At 44.1% G+C, this 17,577-nt stretch overlaps 1 protein-coding gene across 3 annotated transcripts in view; it reads left to right on the top strand.

Moving 5' to 3' along the window:
• The window catches only part of LOC119970465 (calcium/calmodulin-dependent protein kinase type IV-like), a 173,351-nt gene that overhangs the window by 109,902 nt on the left and 45,872 nt on the right, over window positions 1–17,577 (top strand). For all 3 annotated transcript variants that reach the window (XM_038805117.1, XM_038805118.1, XM_038805119.1), the window contains exon 6: window positions 17,029–17,119. In XM_038805117.1, coding sequence (XP_038661045.1) covers window positions 17,029–17,119 — 91 coding nt within the window. The remainder of the gene's footprint in view (window positions 1–17,028; window positions 17,120–17,577) is intronic.

Below are 17,577 nucleotides of genomic sequence, written 5' to 3'. Positions count from 1 at the left end.
CATTTATTTACAAATTCCAAAGCCTTGCTGTGAACGTTATCAAATCTTCTTGTCTGTTCCTTCAACTTTGTTGTAGCTGAATCTACCAAACTCCATGCAGTAAACATATCTAAACCACTTGTCAGTAGATAACTTGATAACGGGGTTGTAGTTTCAAATATATACAAGTAAGTAAATGCTGTCAATATGGTTTCAAGCTTTAGAAGACTTTGAAGTAAAACATTTGCTTCCTGTTTTGTTTTTGCATCAAACTTTTCTGAATCTTGTATCATTGATAAGCATGTCAATAGATTTATGAAAGTACTGGCAGCGGCATCATCAACACGCCCAAATATAGTTGTTGCTGCATTGGATTTTCCTGACCATCTGGTCTCACCAATTAGCTTTAATCATTTCATTTTTTCTTGTCCTAGATGTTTTCCAACAACTTCTATCCATACAGCCATTCTCTTGTATGATGCTTTCACAAAAGTTGCTATATTCTGGAGCAAATTGAAAAAAGAAACAGCAGGCACACAACATTTTGTTGTTTCAGTTATCACCAAATTCAAGACATGGGCATAGCACCATATATGAACATGTTGATCAGCCACATCAGCAATTTTACTTTGTAAACCATTATACTGGCCATGGTAGCTTGCAGCGCCATCTGTGCTATCAGATAAACATTTTTGGGGGTCAATTTTAAGATGCTATAATGTTTCAATCAATAGATCAAAAAGTCCCTGTCCTGTACCATCATTACTTGGCACAACTGAAAGTAGTCTTTCACAGATAATACCTTTAAGCACATACCGAATAATAATGCTAAACTGATCGATGGATGAATTATCTTGTTTTGAATCAACCTGAATAGAATAATATTTTGCTTGAGAAACTTCGTGACTAATTCTTTCTTGTATCATATTCCTCATAATTTTTATTTTTATTTTATTTTATTTTTTTATATAATTTTTATTGGAATTTTTTACAGAAAATATAAAACATAACGACAAACAATGAAATGCAACACAATAACCCATAATAACTGTGACACCCCCAGGCCGTATCGGCGCATGTATCACATCCCCCCACCCCCCCAACCCTAATGAACAACAAAAGAACTTAAAAAATATTAAAATTAAATAAACAAACATAGTCATTGTTGGCCCCCCCCCTTTTCATCCCCTTTTCCCTCCCCGGGTTGCTGCTGCTGCTGTCCCCGTACCCTATCGTTGAGCCAGAAAGTCGAGAAAAGGCTGCCACCGCCTAAAGAACCCTTGTACCGACCCTCTCAGGGCGAATTTGACCTTCTCTAGCTTAATGAAACCCGCCATGTCATTGATCCAGGTCTCCACGCTTGGGGGCCTCGCATCCTTCCATTGTAGCAAGATCCTTCGCCGGGCTACTAGGGACGCAAAGGCCAGCACACCGGCCTCTTTCGCCTCCTGCACTCCCGGCTCCACCCCAACCCCAAAAATCGCGAGTCGCCATCCTGGCTTTACCCTGGATCCCACCACCCTCGACACCGTCCTCGCCACCCCCTTCCAGAACTCCTCCAGTGCCGGGCATGCCCAGAACATATGGGCATGGTTCGCTGGACTTCCCGAGCACCTGACACACCTGTCCTCACCCCCAAAGAACCTACTCATCCTCGTCCCAGTCATGTGGGCCCGGTGCAGCACCTTGAATTGGATGAGGCTAAGCCGCGCACACGAGGAGGAAGAATTAACCATCTCCAGGGCATCAGCCCATGTCCCGTCTTCGATCTGTTCCCCCAGTTCCCCCTCCCACTTCGTTTTCAGCTCCTCTACTGACGCCTCCTCCGCCTCCTGCATAACCTTGTAGATATCAGATATCTTCCCCTCTCCGACCCAGACCCCCGAAAGCACCCTGTCGCTCACCCCCCTCGCGGGAAGCGAAGGGAATCCCTCCACCTGCCGCCTAGCAAATGCCTTTACCTGCAGATACCTGAACATGTTCCCCGGGGGGAGCCCAAATTTCTCCTCCAACTCCCCCAGGCTCGCAAACCTCCCATCAATAAACAGGTCCCTCAGCTGTCTGATGCCCGCTCTGTGCCAACCCTGAAATCCCCCATCAATGTTCCCCGGGACGAACCTACATTCCTCATAATTTTGATTAACATGTTTATAGTTGTTTTACTCAGGTATGTAACAAGTCAACCATGGCCTTTACTTTGAGCCTTTCCTTGTTGCTCTAATCGTTTGATTCTTTGTTTAGACTTGTTTTGCACTGCAAAAACGTGAGCTGCCATAATGGGGTCATATTTTGCCATCAACTGCACTGTAGATAAAAAATTGCCATGATTCAGAACCTCATTATCTAGAGTGTAGGCCGATTCATTTCTGTGACCTCAAAAAGGAAGTGCCTGCTTGTCTAACATCTTTATGATGTCTATAATCCTCATGACAATACATCTCTGCTTCAATACTTCTTCTTTCCTTTTAATTAGTGATGCCTCAAAAAATTTATCTAAGGTGCCATCATTAACCACACTGCTATATTGCTGAGCATTTCTGACATGTGTTGTCGATTCATGTAAAGTCAAGCTCTGGCTAATACGCCTGTAGTCACTAAAGTCACGTACAAAGGGTGATGGATTACAAGTGTTGGGAAACTCAAAGGCTAAGCAGTATGAACAATATAAGCATCTATTTTCTTTGTTATATGTTAGCCATTTTCTTGGGACTGAGTCATTCATAATTTTCCTCTCATACAAACGAGCACCAAATGGCAGATCATCAAGTGGCTGAAGTGGATGTTCAGCAAAAAACTGTTTTAGCTTTGCTCGTGATGGATATTGGTTGATTCCAGTAATTGATCTTTCATTTTCTTGCGTAGGTTCATTTACAGGATGTGCTTCAGAAACCAAGTCATTTATGCTTGAAGGAATATCTGATTCCCTGTCACTAGTTGAAGCTATGTGTTCAGATGTTGCAACTACAGGCAGTACAGATACCGGAACAAGGAAGCCAGAAGAAATATTGGGCCTGGGTTGATTAGTAATGGATGCACTTGAATTTGTCTCTACATTCAAAGTAGCTCTTCTCTGTTCTTGTAACTCGCATGTCATTGCATCATCACCATGAGCATTGTTTCTTGCTTCTTGATTATTTGTTGCAGAACTGGATATTGATGTGGATTGTGCTTGTGGTATTATAAACTCTGTAATAGGCCTGCATCGCTTGGCTGATTCCTTCCTTTCTGCTTCTTTTTGTTCTTTGCGTTTTAGTGACCCAGATTTATGCTTTTTCTTGTCCATGCTGGTAGGGGTAATATTCCTGAAATAAAAACTTAATTAAAAATAGCCCACATTGGGAAAAATGAATATTGATGATTGCAAGAATAACTTGAAGGAACGCCAGATAAACCCCTACTTGATAAAAAAATATAAAATAACTTACTTACACTTCAATAGGCTATGTTCATCGGTCAATACTACTGTGGCCTATGCAGCTTCAGAAGAGGAGACAATCCACTGTCCAGTGTTCACACCAGCAAGCAACTGAGACAACTGTTGAAACTTAGAAGTTTGGTCCGACTATAGTAAGACATTAAGAATGGTCCCACGACCAAAGTTAACATGTCCAGTTTGATACCAGTGTAGTGTTACAAGTCGCAACCCTTTGAGTTTACCGATCATGGCTTATCACTTCAATATCTTTGACCTCATGATTAACGGTCAAAGGTACCGCTTCTCCTTTTCGGTGACCTCACTACCCTATGTACTGCTTGTATCCTTTCAAGTTGCCGACCATCTCAAATCACGAACTGTAACTTTTTGTTTAAATTCACACACTCTTGCTGAAAACGTGGATTTCCAACTATGTCCGACCCGGGTGAACCAGCGCCCCCCCCCCCCCACTCGTTTTCACATCCGTTTAACACTGCTTCGTTCCTTCATACACTGAGTGATTATTTGTTTGTTTCTTTATTGCATTTTTATTTGGTATTGCTCTTTTTAAAAACAATTATATTTTATTAAGTTAGAATACAAATCTCAGGAAAGAAGTTGGAGATTTATTTATCTAATTAATTATAATTTTTAAGGGCCCTTCAGAGATTCACGGGCCCCTTCTTGGCTTTCCGGGCCCCGGACCGATGTACCGGCTGAACCAAGACTACTGCTTGATATCCTTTGAAGTTGCCGACCATCTCAAATCACGAATTGTAACTTTATCTTTAAATTCACACACTCTTGCTGAAAACATGGAATTTCCTTAATTATGCCCGACCCAGGCCCCCCTATTCCACATCCTTCCACTACCTCCCCTGCTTCGTTCCTTTTCATGCACTGCTTATTTGTGTCCTGTTCTCTTTTTTTCTTATTCCTTTTTATTACTAAAACAGTTGTCTGTGTTTGTTTCTTTATCTTTTTTTATTTGATATAGGGGGCCCACTTCATCAGGGGCCCACTTGCCGTCGGGCAAGCTGACACCCTGGCCAGTCCGCCACTGTGTATATTTAAGAAACCGCATTAGCTGGAACATTGAGTTCCAAAATGGCAGTGCCCACATCAAGTTAGTCTTTCATGTTGATTGAAATAACAATTTGCAACTCTGCATTCTTGCTGCAAACACTCTGTATGCGTGAAAATGCCCTCCCCAATATAGCATCCGTTGTGGCTCACACCAGAAGAGTGTGTGCATGCCATTTTGGAGCCTATAAAGCATTTGTAGCACCAATAAACTAAGGTGTTAAGGAGCCAAATTTCGTAGCCAAGTTTTCTAATACCATTGCAGATCTGTGGTATATACTCGCAAATCCTTTGATAGAAGATTAGTATAATTGGAATACTGCAGAGCACTATATGAAAAAGGTCATAGAAAAGTTCTGATCAGTAACTATTGTTACCAAATTAGATTTTATTAAATCTTTGTGTTTAGAACTCCATTGTAATATAAACATAGATCTTAAAATCATTCTGTCTAAAGACAAGAAATTATTGTTGGCAATGTTTCTTTGAACAATATTTTAATGGAAACATTAACTCACTAGTTAATTCATTCATTAAAATAATAGACAGAGGTGTGTTGTACAAATGCATGACAGTTGATTATCTGGCTGTTTGTCTCATTTCTAACACAAAGCACGACCATTGCCCCTGTGCCTTGATGGGTTGGCTGCCTCTTTCTCCTCCTTTGTTCCTGGTTCAAAATTCTTCATACCCTGGAAAATGTTCTCTGAAATTTCTTCTTCATTGAATTTATTTTGCATGTAAATCAGCCCTCTGAATTCAACATTTATTATCTGGACTCCTTCCAGTAGTTTACATATTTTCTCTAATACAACGGTTCCTAAATTGTGGGTCATGACCCCAATTAAGCTTTAGGCTTGCAACAACAGCATATGGAGTTGTGTGCTGCCTCTCCTCTGAGACTGGAGCCAGTGCCCAGCCCTGCCCTTCCCCTGCTTTGTCTCTCAGCTTTGGGATATTAAAGCAAATGTAAAAGTGTCTGCAGGCTCACAGCTGCACACCGACTCAGGCTCCGATAGGACTCTTGCAATCAGAGCCGCTGCACCTCCCAACTGACCATCACCGCAGACTGACTTGTATTTGTGGGCCGTGGACAGATGTCCGGAGGGTCACCTAGTGATCGGTTGTGACCTTCCGATCGTGGGGAGAAGACCCCAACGGCCGCGACCAGCTTTTAAGAATGTTGGCCGTGGGCAGTCCCCGATTGGTTGTGGTTTTTCAAGGGCACGTGTGGTGCGAGGCTGGGTTATGTGCTTGTCACCGCACGCATGGTGGGGGTGTGGGACAGGGGCTGCTAACGGTGGTGGCCCCAGATTGGAGCTCCGCTCTGGTGCTCGTCCTCTGCACGCTGCTCGGCTGGTCCCCCGCCAACGATCGGCAGTATGCGATCTGCGGCTCTGTGGTCAAGCTGTTCAACGGCCGGCACAGCGTCCGCTAGTACTCTCATGACGTGAAGTACTGGTCGGGAAGTGGTCAGCAGTCTGTGACCGGGGTGGATGCAGCTACTGGACAGTGCGAGGGAAGCCAGGCCAGGTTTGTCGGCGGGGAATACCGATCGAACAAGGCCAGTCAATACAGCTGACACATGTCAAACTGGATGAAACCAATACAGTCATCACTTTGTGTCGCCATTCTCTGGAAACCAGGAAGTAAGTGCTTTTGGTGAGAATGGAGAAGGAGGTGTCTTAGATATTTGCATAGTGCATTGCAGTGGAACCAGTAAAAAATATTGTGACATTGTATGTGTTTTGACAAGTTACTTCATCTTGTCTAAAGTCATAGGGCAGGATTCTCCGGCTGCGTCCACTGGTGATCAGAGAATCCTGCCGAGGTAAATGGACTTCTCCATTATCCACGTCTCGCCTGTGACGTTCTTGCGGTGAGTGGGGCGGAAGAATCCAGCCCATAGATTTTAAAGTAAAAACAAGTTTATACTTTTTTCCATACTTGTTTAAATTTCTAGAGAAATGGGAATATATTTAAAACGAAGTTTGTGTGTAAATGTAAGGATGTGCACGTTCAACTGAAATTGCTTAAATTTCAGCAGTACAGTCATAAAGTCTAAAAAAAAGGAATGCCAACCGCGACTGCCCTCTAAATATGAACAATGCAATCTTTCCGCCAGGGACAGGGGCAGAGAGAAGGTCATGCGACCAGCACAGACACTGACGCTACGTGCCCTGTGCATTCGTGCTTTGGGTGCAAAATCATGGAGGAGAGATTCCTCCATTTTGTAGCTGCCAGCAAGCAAGTAATTGGACTGTGTGAAGAACTGAAGAAGGATTATTTTGTAATAAGGAAGAGAGGACCAGTGACACAAACAGGCCAGGATCTTACAATTGAATCTGCTGGAGGGAGCTTCGCAGGAGGGTCCACGGCAGGACAAAACAGTTCTGGTGTGACTTGTATCTAGAGTTCCAGGACCTCTGGTGAACAAACAATTAAGAAGAAACTGAAATCAGGAAGAAAGTAGTAAAAAGATGATTTCTTGAGTAATGGCTTTATTTGTGCCAGTACAAATCAGGATGCAAGGTCCATGTGTGTTATATTCAAGGATGTACTGGCAAATGAGAGTTTAAATCCCTCAAATCGCCCAAGGCATTTGAAGACTAAGCATGGCGAGTTCAAGGACAAACCTCTTGATTTTTTTCAAAGGATGCAACGAGCACTTAAATCATCACCATAAATGTAACACTGAATGACGAAGCAAGTGAGATTGTAAGGACCAAGCAGACTCACCTACCACATTAAAGGTAAGCAATAATGGTGTGTTGCGAAAGTCCGCTGGCATGGTTTGCTAAGGTTGCAAACATTGCCTGCCGTGGGTCCCGAATGTACTCCGGTTACTAAAATTGGGTTCCGGGAAAAAAAGTTTGAAAAACACTGGATATTGTGTGTGTGTGTGGGTGGAGTGGGGGGAACTAATTATAGTGTATGATAGTGGGACTAATTACAATGAGTGTATGTGTGGGTGATGGGGCAGGATAACTTAAATCCCCAGGAGAAAATTAAAAGTAATTTGACTTGTCACACATTAAAATCAACAATGTTAAGATATCCTTCAGGGAACCTTGGTGTGATGTTGCTCTAGATCAGTAATGTGGAATACAAATGTGAACATCAATATTATCCACTGCTTCCTTGGCAAGGAACATCTTAGATAAAGTACAAACGGCAGGATGCTCCGTTATGCCGGCCGGTCAATGGGGTTTCCCATTGTGGGGCAGCCCCACGCCGTTGGAAAACCCCCGGGCTGCCGGCAAACAGAGCATCCCGTCGGCGGAGAATCCAGCCCATAAAGTGAGTACTTAAAATAACAGGCCAAATATTCTGCGGAGTGGTAATTACAGTTGGATTGGCACTCCTTTTTATTTGGACTGGAGTTACACATTTCTCGCCCGGGCCTGCTGAGGATTGACCAGAAGGCCTTTTATGAAGTGCTGGATTGCTGTGGAAAGTGAAGCACTAGCTGTCCTAAACTTGCAAGCGTAATGGTCCCAGGCACTTTGACAGGAAATAAAGTGTGTATGGTAAGTGGGTTGGGTATGAAGGGGAGAGGGGTCAGTTGGAAGGTTGGGTGGTCAGAACGTGGGGTAGCCAGAAGTTTGGATGGTGGGGCGTGTAATATAAGGGTCTGACACATATAGGGAATGAATACAGTAATACAGTACTGCTCACACAGTGAAATAAGAGAACACAAGACCTGCACCTAGGGGTCAGTTTAGTGTTGGACAGAGCCATGTGCACAAGCAAGGACACAGCTCCTAGCTTGAACCGTTTACTGTATTCATGATTCTTGTGGTGTCATGTTAGTGTACCTTTAAGAAATGGGTGTTTATAAATGGGTGTGCATATAAATATCTGCAGTGAGAGTACCTTTAGGAAATGGGTGTTTATTACTGCAGTGATGTCAGAGTGTGGGTGGAGCTGGGCTGTCTATCAGCTTTTTTACTTTCGTTTTAGGCTGTTTGCTGCAGGGTGTGTTTTAGTTTCGTTTCAGTGCTGGGCAGCTGCAGTCTCAGCCACAAGGTGTATGAGTCTCTCTCTCTGTAATCTAAAGACTGTAAATCGATCCTTTGGTGATTTAAAACTAACAACTGTTCATAGTAGTGAATTTAAACCTGATGTGCTTCTGTGTTAAAAGTTTTTTTAAAGTCTTCTGGATGTTAAAAGGACAGTTTAAGGATTACTTACTGTTGTATTCTTTGGGGGTTGTATTTGAATTGATGGTTGCTAAGATGTTCACTGTATGTTTTAAAAAGGTTAACTTGAGTTCATAGAATAAACATTGTTTTGCTTTAAAAAATACTTTTCCATTTCTGCTGTACCACACCTGTCGAGTGGGCCGTGTGCTCCCCATACCACAATCTATTAAAAGTTGTGGGTCAGGTGAACTCCATGATACACTTTAGGGTTCTCTAAACCCTGGCCCATAACAAATTGGGGGCTCGAGGGGAATAAAAGTCTATCTATTAGATTGGCTTAGTGAACTTAAAGACAGTGAGGGGTGAGCATATTGTGGTTGCTTTTCAGGTGTGGTATTTTAGTTTAAGTGGAAGTATTGTGGACAATGGCTCTTTCAGAGGCTCTGATGTTTTTGGGGTGGAGACGGTCACACGCAGTACCTTACGGACAGAGACTAAAAGCAGACTGTTAGATGTGGCAAAAACATTGCAGTTAACATTACCTAACAAAATGCGAAAAGATGAGGTAATTATGGCAGTGACTGACCATTTAAAGTTGCCTGAGATACAGTTTGATTCATTGGAAATGGCAAAAATTCAGTTGCAAATTAAACAAATGGAACATGAGAAAGAATTAAAGCAGCTTGAATACGAAAGAGAGGAAAAAGAGAGAGCGGTTTCAGATGGAGATGGTGGTGGCAGACCTGGTTGGCAGGTACGTGTTTGTGACGGAGGTGTTAGACAGGAGGTTGGTAGCGCTGGCAAACGTATATGGCCCCAATAGGGATGATGCTGGGTTTGTGAAGAGGGTGCTGGGTGCCATCCCCGATTTGGATACGCACGAGTTAATAGCGGGGGAGGGTGGAGACTGCAATATGGCACAAGAGCTGAAAGTGGATCGGTCTCTGTTCCGCTCACTGGCCCAATCAGGGTGGTGGTTGGGGTGGGGGGGGCAAAGGTGCTGCTGGACTCATGAAAGAGATGGGTGGTGTGGACCCTTGGAAGTTCCTGCACCCGAGGGAGCGGGAGTATTCATTTTTCTCCCCGGTACTCGAAGATTGACTTTTTCATGGTGGGGAAGGCGTTATTGGCTAGTTTCAAAGGGTCAGTGTATTCAGTGATATTGATTTTGGACCATGCGCCGCATTGGGTGGATGTGGTTCTGGAGAAGGGGGTGGCCCAGAGGCCGGGATGGAGAATGGACGTGGGGCTGTTAGGGGACCGGAGTTTTTGCAATACGATTGAGAGGGTGATCGAGAAATATTTGGGGTTTAATTGCACAGGGGAAGTTTTGAAGTGGGTAGTTTGGGAGGATTTGAAAGCAGTAGTAAAGGGGGAGGTGATTTCACTTAAGGCTGAGGTGCACAAGGAGGAGAGAGAGGAGCGTCAAAAATTGACAGCAAAGATGCTGGAGATGGATAGAAGGTGCGCGGGGGACCCGAATCCGGTCCTCTTGGCCAGGGGGAAGGAGCTTCAGGCAAAGTTTGACCAATTGTCCACAGAGAAAGCGGTGCGCCAGTTGAGAAGGGTGAGGGGGACGGTCTATGAACATGGGGAGAAGGCAGGGCGTATGCTGGCCGGCTAGCGCCGGAGGGAGGTGGTGGCGGGGGAGATAGCTCGGTGCGGGATAAGGTGGGGAAGTTGGTGGTGGCCCCGAAGCAGATCAACAAAGTATTTGAAAAGTTCCATAAGAAGTTATATAGATTGGAGTCACCAGGAGAGGAGCGAGAGATGAGGGAGACCCTGGACAGGTGGAGTACCCGAGGTTGGGTGAAGAGAACAGGGCAAGCTTGGAGGAGCTGGTGGGGGAGCTAAGGTGAAGGAGGCAATTGGGATGATGCAGTTAGGGAAGGTGGCGGGACCAGATGGGTTCCCAGTGGAATACTATAAGAGGTTTAAGGATAAGTTGGACGCCGCTGATGGTGGGAATGTTTGAGGAGGTAATAGGTAGTGGATTCTTCCCACAGACTTTAGGCAGGCCTTGATTTCCCTGCTGTTAATGAAGGATAAGGACCCGGTGGAGTGTGGGCTAGAGCGACCCATATCCCTATTGAATGTAGATACCAACATATTGGCAAAGGTTCTGGCGCAAGGTTGGAGGGGTGTCTCCTGAAAGTGATAGGAGAATATCAGATGGGGTTCGTGAAGGGAAGGCAGCTGATTTTGAATGTGAGAAGGTTGTCAAATGTGATCTTGTCTTCGGTGGACGGAAAGGAGACGAGAGGGTGGTGGCGCTGGATCCAGAGAAGGTGTTTGATTGGGTAGAGTGGGGTTATTTGATGACAGTATTGGAAAGATTTGGAATTGGGCCGAGGTTTGCGGTGTGGGTTCGGCTATTGTATAAGGAGCCGATGGTGAGCATTTGCACTAATAATATGAATTTGGAGTACTTTGTTCTGCACCGGGTTATGAGGCAGGGTGCCCTATGTTCCCCCTGCTGTTCTTTTTAATTCATTCTATGGGATGTGGGTGTCGCTGGTCAGGCCAGCTTTTATTACCCACCCCTAGTTGCCCTTCAAAAGGTGGTGGTGAGTTGCATTCTTGAACCGCTGCAATCCTTGAGGTGTATGTACACCCACTGTGCTGTGGGAGGGAGTTCCAGGATGTTACCCCAGCGACAGTGAAGGAGCGGCAATATATTTCCAAGTCAGGGTGGTGAGTGAGTTGGATGGGAACCTCCAGGTGCTGCTCTTGTCCTGGCTATGGAGCCTATGACCATCTCGCTAAGGAGTCTGGGGTTGTGGAAGGGGCTAGTGAGGCAATGGAGGTGTGGAGCATAGGATATCCTTATATGCTGATGATCTGTTATTGTACACATGTAGCTAAGCATTCAACTCGTATTACTGCAGGGGTAAATCATTTTTCACTGCTGTACTTGTTAGTGAAGCTGTCAGCCAGGTTGCTTTATTTGACATTGTTCATTTTGCCATCTGAATGCTGTACTGAATTAATCATTTTTCATATTGACCAGGTTTAGATAAATAATTTGACAAGGTTCAATATCAGTTCTGTAGATAAAGATCAATTCATATGTAATTTTAAATACAGTTTTACTCATAACTGGAGGACAGCTATTGTAACCTTTAACATGACCATTAAGAGCACTCTGAAATGTAGTAAATTTCATTATAAGTAAAATGCTATATCTGCTGATTATATACTCGTGGTACAAAGCCTAATCTGCCAGAATAGATGTTGGAAAATTGTATACACAGCCCATGATTTTCTGTGTTTTAACATTAATAGTCAGAAAACAGACAGTAAACCATAGGGAGCTTATGTGTAACTTTCCCAGATCGGCTTTCCTGGTGGGAACACAAAATCGGAGAAATTAACTTATATATTCTTTTTTTTGAAAATTGAAAGTACCCAATTCTGTTTTTCCAATGAAGGGCCAATTTAGTGTGGCCAATCCACCTACCCTGCACATCTTTGGGTTGTGGGGGTGAGACCCACGTAGACACGTGGAGAATGTGCAAATTCCACACGACAAGGACCCTGGGCCGGGATCAAACCCGGATCCTCAGTGCCATGAGGCAGCAGTGCTAACCACTGCATCACTGTGCCACCCCGTAACTTGTACATTCTGAAAGGATTCCTTGTTACAAGAAGAATCAGATTTGGAGAGGTTTAGTTCTCAGTCTGTGTCCTAACAGTATATAAGCATAAACCGTTAGCTCACAGACTCTGTAATTAAATTTTGTGCTTTAATCTCAGAACAACTGAGCATTGTAATGTATTTTCCATTTTTCGCACAGCTACCTTAGTGCCTTGCTGCAAGATCGTTGATTTAATTCCATTTAGTGATTAATTGTTGATTCACCATCAGAGATTTAACACAGAACAGATTGGTACTTTATCTTCTAAACTGGCAGGGGGCTGAATTTTCAGAGCCCCCTGGAAGTGGGAATGAAGGCCTTAAATAGAACATAGAACAGAACATAGAACATACATACAGTGCAGAAGGAGGCCATTCAGTCCATTGAGTCTGCACCGATCCACTTAAGCCCTCACTTCCACCCTATCCCTGTAACCCAGTAACCCCTCCTAACCTTTTTTGGTCACTAAGGGCAATTTAGCATGGCCAATCCACTTAACCTGCACGTCTTTGGACTGTGGAAGGAAACTGGAGCACCCGGAGGAAACCCACGCAGACACTGGGAGAACGTGCAGACTCTGCACAGACAGTGACCCAGCGCTGAGTCGATCCTGGGACCCTGGTGCTGTGAAGCCACAGTGCTATCCACTTGTGCTACCGTGCTGCCCAAATCTTTCATAAAACATCACACAGAGGAGACATAGGGAAGAGATGCATCCAGCTGCCCCAGGGCCTCCACAGTTTGTTGGAAGAGGTCCAATAAAAGAGACTAGTCCTCTACCCTGATGGCTACTGTAATACACCTCCTGCAACCAAGAAGGTCTGGTCAAATAGTGGCAGCGCTGAGCACAGCAAGAGACCATCAGTGATCATGGATTCAGTGCAGAAAAAGGTTCAATGATCTCTTGCTTTTCGGCAAGGTAAGTAGTTTGGCTCATCCACACACATCTCCAAGGAAAGGTTTAGATTTGCATGCTACAGCTAAGTTGCGAGACATGGCATATGGCTGTACTTCAGCATTGGGGCTTGTATGTGTATGCAACTCACGTTGGTGCACACAGAACATATATGAATAATCACTGTGATGCACAGACACAGTGAAGAACAATATCCTCTGTGCACTGTATTACAGACTAACATATGTTTATGTTATTTTTGCAGTCACAATGGTTGACGAACACCATGTGTGGTGATGTGCATCACTGTAAATACACAAGGGGTTAATGTAAATACATGTAGACTAGCTAGACACTAGAGGGAGCACAGAGACATGACGCACAGACACTCAACCAATAGATCAGTTAGATAGGACACGACCAATGGGCATTCACAATACACACAGAGGTGACACGACCACAGGAGGGCATTACACCAACCCATATATAAAGGACACAACACACATGATCTTCCTCTTTCCAGTGGAGACAGTCAGTGAATAGAGACACAGGGTTGATTCAATATCACTCCCACCACGTGAATTGTAGCAGACTGGTTAGTCAGTCTGAGTAGCTTTGAAGGATTAACAGTAGTGGCGAACCCGAGTAGGAGAACTGTAAATAGTTTAATAAACGTGTTGAAGTTATCTCCACGTCTGAACCTTCCTTTGTCAAGTGCACCACAAGGAAGCCGCTTATGCCTAGAGCATAACAAGACACCATGGAGTCAGCCTGCACTAGGGGTGGATCAGCCTGGCTGAGGCGCATCCGTCCTGTGGAAAAAATGCCATGGAGTTTGCCAGAGGGCGTTCACACTGCCTGTTGGTGATGGTGAATTGCCATTAGCGGATGAAAAAAACGGTGTCCAAATTATCTTGGCACATGGTGGTAATGGTGGAGGTCATGTTGACACTTCACTGAGCACAATTGGGGGTTAGCATGAGAGGGAGTGCAAGGATTGGGTTGTCCCCTAAGGACAGCGTGAGAATAGTTAGGACAATGACATGCATCAGTGCTAACCACTGTGCTACCGTGCTGCCCAAGAGGAGGAAGAGATGTTTGAAGACGCAGCATCACATTGTACAAGCCCACACTCTGCCAATTCAGATACAGGCACTTCAGAAGGATGTAACACGCATGTAGAATGGGGGCATAGGATGAAAGCCACTGCACCAGAGTGCACAAAGAGGTGTCAGAGTTAGAGACATCTATGCACAGTCCACCTCAGAGGAGGGAGGAAAGGCACAGTGATTCTCTAGTGGGCAGGAACAAGGAACCTCGGGAATCGCCTTCTGGTGCACAGTAATTAGATAATCAGCAGCAGATAGGTAGACATCTGATAGAGTTCTCTGCGGCAGTGGGAGCTTTACGAATACGAATGTAGAAGTTCATCACTGCCATGAGCTCTACATTGTCCCAGAGGTTCAACTTCATGAGCTTTGACTATGAGAGATTGGCTAGTCTCATGGAGAAACAGATGTAGCAGCACTGGGGATGGTTGCAAGAGCAGTGTCTCAGCCAGGAAAGGGTGCAGGCACCCCTCAGTAGCATCAGTCCATCCAGCATATGTGCACTGACATGCATGAAATACATGAGAAGCTGCTTACCCTTAACAGCATGGTTACACAGTTGGTCCAATGGTTGCTGCAATGGACGACTGCTGTGCACCAGCAACCAGCCCCATCTACTCTACCTGAAAGCCGACCCAGGGTTGTGTCGGTTACTGAGGAGGGTGAAGATACCAAGAGCTCCTTGGTATCCTCAGCATCTTCCACCTCTCCAGCTCGTACGTAAGAGCCTTCATCTTCTGCACGTGTTAGCAACCGCGGTTGCCTATGCAGAGATGCCGATACTTCAGTCTAAAGGAGCTCCCCAACAGGTGTCTGCACGATGAAGTTGACCACGATACTTCTCATTGCCATTAGACAAAGCAGGAAGTAGCCTTCCTCCATCTCCTCAGAGAACACAACGGGGAAACCCTGTAAGAATGTGAGAGCAAAGGGTGCCATCTCCCCTAGAGCACTAATGGGTTTACCGTGATTACAATTGATACCCTTACATATTGCAGAGCTCCACCTGAGCGATCAAGGCGCCTAAAGTGTATCTTCAAAATGCTACTTGCCTGCTTGATGGTACTCCTGGTGTCAACATAGCTGCAGTTGTAGTTATGCTCTGTCTCCGTTTATGGCTCCTAACGTGGTTCATTATCAAAGTTCTTAAGAGTTAGCCTTTGTCCCCTAGGAGCCAATCATAGATCTGTGTTGGTGGCTGAAGCATTTTAAGGAGTTGAGAATGTCTTAGGATGAAGGAGTCATGGCAGGTGCTGGGGAACCTTGTACATGGATGAAAGAAGACATTGTGGTGACAAACAACTTCTTCATTGATTGACTGGATGGACTTCCATTCGACATAGGTGGCTGTGTATTTAGTCGGGGCCTTTATGACAACCTGGATGCAATCAATAACAATCTGCACATGAGGAAAGCCTACTAATTGAGCAAAGACTGTTTTTTTGTGTGTCTGTGTTCTCCCAGTCAAGAAAACAGGACATTAGTTACTGTAGCTGACTGGCATATACTAGATAGGACTCCTGATAATCCTTAGAAAGATCCTGAGCCATAGGAGTTGAGAGTGTCAGTTGCAGTCAGAGCCATTGGTAAGGCATGGGGGTGGATGGATTGTGGCATGGGTTGCTGGGCCATGTAACATATGCCTGTCACCACCTCATGGTTCAGCCTGCATCATCTTTGATGTTGGTTTTCCACCATACTGAGGTATGACCTCCTGGGCATATACACACTTACGATAGGGTAGTACCTAGTTGTCCTACCCCTCCTCCTCCCACTGATGTACATGCAGTGGCCTCTTTCTCCTGACCTCAGCCCTCCCTCTAACCTGTGGCTGTTCACAGTGACTGGCTTTTATGTGCCAAGGTGCCATATCCATCTTCTATGTTCCTTCGCATGAAGCGCTATATGACCTTCTCCAGCACAAAGTTCTTCCTGGCATCTACTTACACAAGTCAATTGGGACAAAAATAATTGCCCTGCGAGACCAGGATCCCCACCCTCCTACTTCCTTGGGTTAAGGGTTTTGTGCCAGTTCTGGGGTTGTGAATAAAGTTTTAAGGCAAGTTTTGCAGGGCTTTGAGCTGCACTGGTAACCACGGTATTAATATGACTAGTCCAGTTCAATTTAAGATCAATGGTAATCTCCAGGATGTTGATTACTCCTGCTCCTATTTTGTATGTTTCTATGTTTAATTCTTGTTGTTAGTTGTCCATAATTGTGACAGCAAAAGGATGTGATCTAAACATTTTCAGGGTATCAGTCTTGTATTATAATAGTGTTACCTTACAGGAAAATAGGTCTTCAATGGAGGTTCTGTTCTGCACAACCATAATATTTCAATGTTATTCCTTGAACACAACTGCCCATTTTCTACCTCTTCCTCCTGACCCCACAAAAAAACTCCAAATCTGGTCAAAGCAGATTTCCAAGTCAGGGTGGTGAGTGACTTGAAGTCAATATTTTTACAGAATTTTAATTATTGTGGTAGTGTTGAGAAATCTGTTTACATCTCACTAAATTTAGCTCTCAAAGGATTCCTGTAATTCCATTAAAAATAGAAGATATAATTAAAATAAAAATGGAATTATAATTATCTTTATTTGCCTCTGGCAAAGGTTGTTCCACGTGAATGATTATTCACTGTTTAGTTGATTAAATATGAAACAACTTAATTACAGCAGTCATAGACATTTGTTGAGTGACATATATCAGCTGGCAGTAACTGCATGTTTCTTACTGTGTTTTTTGTTGTTTCTTGGTTAGTACCTGCATGAAAATGGAATTGTTCATCGTGATCTCAAACCTGAAAATCTTCTCTACGATTCTCCTACTCCAGATGCATTGTTAAAAATAGGTGAGTTGTGTAAATGGTTTTTACACACTGCAGTTGCAGGAGATGACATAACAATTTTGCCCCAAAATTGTCCAGCTACTTTTCTTTCTTGCAAATAACTTTTGTTATTAAGCCAAATTTTAAGTGCAGGAAAGTACAATGGCACAATATAGTGGCTAAATTAAAGGTTGCAAACAGGCTTGTCCAACGTTTTTGCATAATGTTCCCATTCAAGGTGCTGGTGTGCAAATTTCAGCAAGATTGGCACAACAATAAACTGAATTTAAAAAAATAATTGGGGTTCTAAGGAAAGAAAAATTGCTGATCAAAAGTACAACAATGTCATAGCAATAAATCATTAAGAGTAAGTTTTGTAAAAAAGTCCCGAGTGTGAGAGGATTGTGTATGTGGGTGGGTGAGTATGAGTAAGCACGTGTGTATGTGTTGCTGTGTGGAGGGAAGACAGAGTGTAAGGCAGA

Source organism: Scyliorhinus canicula, chromosome 8 (genome assembly GCF_902713615.1).
Source record: "Scyliorhinus canicula chromosome 8, sScyCan1.1, whole genome shotgun sequence".
Classification (NCBI taxonomy): domain Eukaryota; kingdom Metazoa; phylum Chordata; class Chondrichthyes; order Carcharhiniformes; family Scyliorhinidae; genus Scyliorhinus; species Scyliorhinus canicula.
This window is presented reverse-complemented; position numbering and strand designations above follow the sequence as displayed.